General features: G+C 34.8%; 1 protein-coding gene across 1 annotated transcript; it reads right to left on the minus strand.

Annotated features, from left to right (window-relative positions):
- Window positions 1–3,272: 3,272 nt before the first annotated feature.
- LOC114267725 (protein VACUOLELESS GAMETOPHYTES) lies at window positions 3,273–6,841 on the minus strand. The gene is made up of 2 exons (XM_028208789.2): window positions 6,377–6,841; window positions 3,273–4,087 (listed from the first exon to the last, which is right to left on the minus strand). Exons 1-2 carry the CDS (start codon window positions 6,563–6,565, stop codon window positions 3,488–3,490), a joined length of 789 nt encoding a protein of 262 aa, XP_028064590.2. The 5' UTR covers window positions 6,566–6,841; the 3' UTR covers window positions 3,273–3,487.
- Between the last annotated feature and the right edge of the window lie 1,507 nt (window positions 6,842–8,348).

Consider the following 8,348-nt stretch of genomic DNA (forward strand, 5'->3'; position numbering starts at 1 on the left):
TGAGTAAAAAAAAAGTTGGGAAAATTGGATACTAATTTTGAGTGTCTTTCTCAGTAATAAGTGTGTTCATCAAATATTGATTTGATATGGGATATATATATACATGTATATTGTATATGCAATTGTGTACTGTTTAAACTGTGGAGATGATGGAGGTTCGGTGGCTGAATAGCTTTTGAGGATGAAGAGTTTGAATAAAGAAGGGACAATTACACTGCGGTGCTGGAAATAAAATAATTATAAATTAATAAAAAAGTTTATAATTTTAATTATTAACATTTATAATGCTTTTCATTATTTTGTAATTTCCCCCAATAAATAATGGTAAAGAGAATAAAGATCTGATGAGGGTGACCCTGAGTTCGGCTCTTATGGTGTTGAACTGTAATAGTAGTTTGCCGTGTAAAAGTTAATTTGTTGATAATGTACAACAGTAATTCCAACTTGTAATTCTAATGGTGCAATATAATTTGAAATAGCACAAGAATTAAATTATATAAGTTCAAAGTTAGAGATTAGTTCGCACTATAATATAACCCACGTTTAAGAATGACAATGAGTAGGGTATGAATTAAAAGTTCCTACCCCACCACTCTCCCCCACCCCACTCAAACCCAAACCCAAACTCAAACCCGCAAATGCAACCCCCACTCCGGACTCTACCTGATCCAAAAATATGAGATATAAATGTGTCAACACCAGCCGCAACCTTTACTTTATATATTAGAATAGATATAGAGAGAGAGAATAAATAAATAAGAGTAAATAATTTAGCATCTTGTGGTTTACTCCAAAAACACGAAACCCCTTTGTAGTTTCCTTTGTAGCACTTAAACCCCTAGACTTTATACCACGTTATAATTTTTGACGGATGTACCAGAAGTGCACACTGCCTGATAAAAATAAATAAATAAATAAAAATAATAGGAGAAAGAAAGAGAGAGAAAGATTGCAACTAGAGAGATTTTTTCTCTACAATCACTCTCAGGAATAGAGTAGATCATATCACATCTTAACCTATTTTGAGCTCTGTCCTCTCTCTCATGTGCTTGATCTCTGTCCTCTCTTTCATGGCCAAATCAACCTTTCAACAACATGAGCCTTAATGGTGTTGCAGAGTCCCACAACAATGGTCTCCTCCAACTCACTAACGACATGCTTCGATTGATCGGCCACGCCTTTTACCCAATTTCAAGAACTCCAGGGTGAACTGGGTTGTGAGCTTGTTTGAGCTCATAATTGTGCTGTTCTGTGTGCTTAGATGTTCAAGGAGTTGGCCGGCGGTCTATTTTCTGACAGCCATCTACGAATTACAGTTGCTTGGGAGTTCTCTGGTTGTGTCTGGGAGGCTTTCATGTCCCAGTTTTGTGGTTCGACTGAAGTTGTGAATCTCTCTCTAGTTCTAGAGAGAGAAAGATGATGTTAATAGGTGTGGTCTCCGGGTTGGTGCTCTGGCAGTTTATTCTGTGGGTCTTGGTAACTCTCCGGCTAGCTGGTGTTCCAGCTGGGTTGTAGAATAGCCTTGGCAATTCTGTGAGTGCTCTGTTGGTCTGGGTTGTGTCGCCGGTGGTCAGTTTGTTATCAGCGGGTCCTTCGTGTGACATGGCAGGTTGGCTAGTGGTGCTTCTCTGGTTCTTACATTGTTTCTCTGGTGCTTCACTGGGCTGTTTTTTTGTGGTTCAGAGAATATGGAGAGGTCCAGTGGTGCTGTTGAGCGGTGATTTTGTTGGGTTTTTGGTTTTGGCCATTGGAGAGAAAGGGAGTGTTTGTCTCTCTCTCTCTGGTTGCAATCTCTCTCTCTAACTTTCACACTCTCTCTCTCTCTCCCCTGTTTTTTCTTTCTTATTTTATTTTTTATTAGGCGCGTTTTGTGCACTTCTGTTATATCCGTCAAAAATTACAACATTGTATAAAGCCTAGGAATTTAAGTGTTACAAATGAAACCAGAAGGGGTTCCATGTTTTTGGGGTAAATCATAGGAGGTTAAATTATAATTTCCCCAATAAATAAATAAACCTGCAAATAACTATTGGAAAGATAGTATTTTCAGTAAAAACATGTTAGGTTTTATTTTTGGCAATCCCGTTTGACAAAACTCCTTTCAGTTGTATTTCTTTTCGCACTTTTATTTCAGTGAGGCTATGAGTGTTTAGATGCGAATCCAACCCGAATTGTGCCATTCAGAGAAGTTTGTGATGCTAATGCTTTCAAGATTGCCACTTCGCTGATTATGACGGGGATCGAGCTGCCCGGTCAGCTCGCGGGGGTCCAGGGGGCAGCGCCCCTTGGCGGGTCCGGGGCAGCGCCACGGCGGGGTCGAGGGGCGGCGCCCCCGAAGCAAAATGCAAAAATGCATTAAAAGTTGCCTGTCCGATCATGTTATATTTTTCCAGTTTTTCCAGTTTTGGCCTTCCCGCTCGAGCGGGGAAAGGGACGCTCGAGCGGGGATTGGAAGCTCTCAGCATCTCTGTAGTCGCCTGTAAAAATACTGGAAGGTGTGATTTGACGCGCGAGCGGATTCTCCTACGCTCGAGCGCATCTCAGTTTGTTCGCACGCAATTTTTGGTCAGTCAGCTCGAGCGGGCGGTGTTGAGCTCGAGCGGACCGCGCGATCCCAGATTTCCAGATTTGATTAAAGAGTTGGTTTTCTTCTGAAATTAGGATGGCTTTTGGTTCTCTATAAATACTTGGTTTTCTCCCAAAACTAAGTGATTGATTGAAGTCCTCCAGATCTTCTTTTTGGTTCTTAAGGTTTATATCTGGGGATATTTTGTTTGTTTTCTTTGATGTTTTTATTGAGTATTCAACTCATGATCTAAAGAGAGTACATCAAAGGTTTGTTTTGTTATACACAAAAGAGAGAGTTATTCTTCAGTTGTGGATTCTGAAGAATTCGAGCCTGAAGCTTTGGTGGAATCCGGAGTGGCTCATCAGAAAGACAATTCCGTGGTGAAGATGGGGTTGGAAGAGGCACATAGAGGTTGGTTCAATTAGGCGTTGTGGATTCGCTAGGTAATTGGGAGTATACCTGTGTAATTCCTTTAAATCTTCTTAGTGGATTGTTCTTGTGGCTGTTGCCCGTGATTTTTTTGATCACAGTTGGAGGTGTCCAATTGTGGTTTTTTCCACGTTAAATCGTTGTGTCTCTTTGTCTTGATTATTTGATTGTTTGATTGGGATTGTTATATTCTGCCTAAAATTGATACATAATCACAAATCAACATCTAGGGGATTTCTAGATTTTTCAAAACAGATATAGAAGAGAAATGTCCTGAAACAAATCAAACACAATTAATTATGGAATGAAAAGTACACATACAATGGATAGAACATCAAAACCATTACAAATTAAAGTACACAAACATAGAAAATCAAACAAATTACAAGGGCAGCAATGCTGAGATGAACATTATTGTATGACAACAACAACAACATACAACTGAATCAACAACGTAGATAAACATAATCCAATTGCCTGCTTAGCTGCTCATTTCATTTGAAGGGATTGTAAGCGGTCCTGGATCGCGAGAATCGAATCCTCCTCTTCATTATCGAATGCGCAATAAATATGAGCAATAAAATGGGAATCTTTGTTATAGTATGCCCAACCATTCTTGCTAATCTTGGTGTCACACACTTTACAGTAGACAGTTCTAGAAGTCTCAATGGGAAAATCATAGCAAAGTGTAAGTGGCTTTTTGTGCTTCTCGTAGTAGACAGTATAGGGCGTGCCGGCGCATGCCACGTGGAGATCAAACTTGCAAGGAGAGCAGTGGTAGTGAAAGCCCTCGCCAGGGTCGCGACAAGCATTGCAATAGAACTTTCCAGATTCATAACGGGTGGAAGATCGGAGGGTGAGTGTTTCGTCACGATGAGATTTGTGTTTGATCTCTCGTGGAACGTCTTTACATGACTTGTGAATGAAGAATTCACAGTCTTGACAGCCCCAGGCTTTGCCTACAATGTCTGTCTCGCATATATCACATTGTACTAGGTCTTCCTCCAGCATCTTGTAGCGATGCAGGGCATGGCGATGGCTGAAGTGAGTTATCTCGTTTTTAACAGGGCGTGTATCGTGGCGAACTTTCTGTTAAAAAAATTATGTGATTAATATTATTGAATCAATTAACTTTTTTTTAATAAATATATATATATATTTTAAATCTAAAAATAGTTTAAATTCAACATACTAGTAAACCCATTATTAAGAAATGTTACTACTTATTCCAAGATAATAAGATTTATTATGTCTACATGGTAAATTAATAATACAAGGTAAATTTATTATTAATTGCTAATACTATTAGGTGATGAAGTGATATAACGGTTTTATAACTTGTATTAACTTTTTTAATGAAAGCTTCCCTCTCATGGAACTGCAGAGTCCAATTGAGGGGACTGTGGGCCTGCTGTGAGATTCAAATCATTCATCCTAAAGTTTCCGTCAAGTGCATAATTTATGTAAGAAATGTTGATTAGATATTGGAAGATATTTAGCAAAAATAGTTGGTCTAGAAATCAAAGTTACCATTTTTTTTTTTTTAGGGAAAGCCTATGGTGGAAATATGTACTCTATTATAAAGGCGTAATTTTATTATAAAATTTTAAAAAATGAGTAATCTCGTCATAAATTGATATAAAAAATATATATATTGTAACCAAACTACAAACTTTTATGATATCGACAACAAAATTTTAGGCATTTTGTTATCTTAATTTGGGGTGAGGTTATATATTTTGTGATTGATGTTATAAAATTTTATGATAACGTTACACCAATTTGTGATAGGGTGCATATGGTATGCACCCCTAAGGGGTGCACATCTTTTTAAGGGTAAATTACAAATATGCCTTTTGAAGTTTGTTTAAGATACAAATTGCTCCATGTGGTTTGAAAAATTACAAATGCCCTATTGTCAGAAATTTTTATTTACAAGAGTTAACAAAAAAACTGAAATTTCTAACTACTCTTATATACAATGATAAATTAACCTGAATTATTAATTGAAATAAATTCATGACATCATTAAAGATTATTAATTGACTTCATTATTTATTAATAAAATGAGACATTCGTTATGAAATTAGAATTTCAAGGGATGAGATGTAACTTCTAGAATTTCAAGGGATGAGATGTAACTTCTAGAATTACAAGAGACATATCGTATTTTAAGCAACCATAGGGGGTTTATTTGCATTTTACTCCCCCCCCCTCTTTTATTTTTCTTTTAAGACAAATTTGATTCAATTATTTGGTCAAGGAAAATGATATTCAAATTAAAAAAAAAAATTGTATAAAAAATTTTACAAGAATGATGTTAGAGTAGTACTTTGGAAATTGTAAATCGTTTTAACGGATATTTTGATTTGAAATAAATGAATACAAATATAAATTTTCTATACAATTTTTTTTTGGTTTATATATCATCACTCAATGGTTAATAATAATAATAATAATTTTTTTTTTCATTTTTTTCCAGATGATTTGCTCAGAAAGTATTAGTGCTAAAATATTTGGATTACAGAGGTGTGCTCGGAGGTAGGCCAACAACCCCTCAACTGGACCTTCTAGTCCAGTTTTTGGACCAAAGAGAAGCTAGCTATGAAGCATGGTATTTTGAAAAATATGCCGTATTCATATAAGGTATTTATCGGCGTATGGTATATCGTATGGTACTTTTACATACGTACCAGGTATACAAAATGCGTACTCAAATTTTTCTTCTTAATTTTTGACATACCCAGACGTACCTAGTATATACCTAAGCCGTACCGTACCTCAGTTGAAACAATATTTTCTTTTACTACAGAGATAAAACTCTTTTCACTAGATTTTTTTTTTTTAGTTTTATACTTAGCATGATTTTAAAATTATACTATGATTTATAAGTTATTTAATATATTGACATTTAATTTTAATTTATACCTTACTTTTGGCATTAAATGTTAATTATAGGTTGAATCTTAATAAATTAAACCATTTAATTAATATTTGCATTACTCTATGCTTCAGACAGCTCAGAAGCCGCGGACAATTTTTACGCTACTAATTTCTCCCCTCTTTAATAACTCAAACAAATGATTAAGACCAAGAGAGATTTTTTTTCCACCTCTCCAAATCAATCAATCCAAATGGATTATAAATTATTAAAAAACAACACTACAAAATCAGAGTTACGAACTCAGAATTTATCCCCAAAAAAAGAATCAATGATTTTAATTCATTTTACTCATGTTAATCTCTATCATTTGAGATAAATTATGAATTGATAAAAATGGATTCATAGCATTTTCTATTGAAAAAATCCCAATCGAAGGAGGCCAATGACCTCAAATCCTGATTAAGAAAAATATTATATATAATTTCATTTCTTACCTCAACTCGACGTTCGAGGAGGATGACTTTGGTGATGGTGTTTTTGTGCTTGGTTGTTAGCACAGCAGCTTCCTCATAAGATGATTCACCGTCTGATCTTCTAACTCTACGCCTCCGGTGATACGAGTAGTGATCCCCTTTCTGTATTTCAACTCCTACGCTCTTCGCCAATTCTTTTCCACTACTCATCTCTCTCTCTCTCTCTCTCTCTCTCTCTCTCTTCTTTTTCCTTTTCTCTTTCTGTCTGTGCGAGTTATCTTGTGCTATGTATTCGTGGATTTATATAGAAAAAAAAAAGAGAAGCTAATATTATAAGAAAAATCATTGATTGCCCCTAGAACGTCACATGATCATATTTTGACCAATCACAATTAATTATATTTTTTCATATTCTCTAATCATCCAATATAAATTTGTGGGCATCACTTTCTCTATCAATCACAATCTTATTGAGACACCACTTGACACTACAAGAAAAAGCATTTTTGGCGACTAAAACTTCATTTTTCGTCGTTGAAAGTAGTAGAATTGGCGACTAAAATGGCATTAGTCGCCAAAATTGAACACTTTTGCCGACTAAAAGAGTTTAGTCGCCGAATACAGGGGTTTTAGTGACTAAAAGGCAGTTTTTGTCGCCGAATGTAGGGGTTTTAGCGACTAAAGGTTGTTTAGTAGCCAAAAGTGATGGTTTTGGCGACTAAAAAACATTTTCGTCGCCGATTATAGGTGTTTTTCGGACTAAAAACAGATTGGTCGCTAAAAATGAAGATTTTTGGCTACAACAAAAAAAATAGTAGCTAAAAACAGTCAATTGGCGACTAAAATTCAGTTTAGTAGCCAAAAGGGGACGTTTTTGGCGACTAAAAACAGATTTAGTCGCCAAAACTGCTTATTTTTAATTTGAACTTATTTTTTTAGCGACAAAAAATTAATTAGTAGCCCAAAATAATAGAATTGGCTACTAAATAATGGATTTAGTCGCCAAAAATGGCCTAAATTTTTTTTAATAAATAATTTATTTTTTACATAAATTATATTGAATAAAAATAATTATACTTATATATATAGTTTTGTATTAATACCGGTTAATATACTATATAAATAATATATATTGCATATATATTCATGTGATGTTGAAGTGGCATAGTGGAGGGAGTGTGTTGCTAAAGGTGTTGGCGGTTCGAATCTTAGAAAAAGCAAAGAAATTGGTTTTTTTTTTTTCACGGAAGGACCTTTGGCGACGAAAATTTTAGTCGCCAAAAGTGTTTATTTTGGGCGACTAAACCGTTTAGTCGGCGATTCATGGACTATTGGCGACTAAAAGATTAGTCGCCAAATGTGTGATTTTAAAAAGTGTAAATCACTATTGGCGACTAAAAAGTTGGTCGCTAAAGAGCTATTTTTTGCCGACTAAAAAAATTTTAGTCGCCAATGCCTCAGGCGACCATATACACGCGACAAAAGGGGCGACTAAAAAAATTAGTCGCTGAAAATAAAAACTCAACTTTCGGCGACTAAAAACGGACTTTTGGGGACTAAAAATTTAGTCGCCAAATGATCCCTAAAACCAACCAATAACTTCTTGCATTATAGACTTTTCTTTATTATTGTTATTATTATTATTATTCTTTGATTAGTTGGGAAGTCATCTTATAATTGATACACACGGACAAATTTTGATTAGTTGGGTCATTCTTTAATGAATAAATTCACATGGAATACAGACAGAAATTTGACATATCATTTTCATAAAGAATGACTTGACTCAAGGTGAATCATTCATTTTATTTTAATTATATATAATTGAATTAAAAAAAAAATATTTATGCATATGTCAAACATATTTTTAAATTGTTAGCATAAAATATATGTAATTTTAAAAGAAAATATTGACATTTCATAATTAAAGTAATAAAGATAAGAATTTATGACATTTGTTCGGAATTCACTGAATAAATAAAACAAAGTATAA

This window comes from Camellia sinensis, chromosome 2 (genome assembly GCF_055761805.1).
Source record: "Camellia sinensis isolate YWXY chromosome 2, ASM5576180v1, whole genome shotgun sequence".
Taxonomy (NCBI): Eukaryota; Viridiplantae; Streptophyta; class Magnoliopsida; order Ericales; family Theaceae; genus Camellia; species Camellia sinensis.

What these genes read in the sequence shown, in the direction of transcription:
- LOC114267725 (XM_028208789.2), bottom strand. Translation starts at nt 6,565, where the DNA reads ATGAGTAGTGGAAAAGAATTGGCGAAGAGCGTAGGAGTTGAAATACAG. An exon ending in TCCTCGAACGTCGAGTTGAG is followed by an intron (nt 4,088 to 6,376) that starts GTAAGAAATGAA and finishes TTTTTTTAACAG; the next exon opens with AAAGTTCGCCACGATACACG.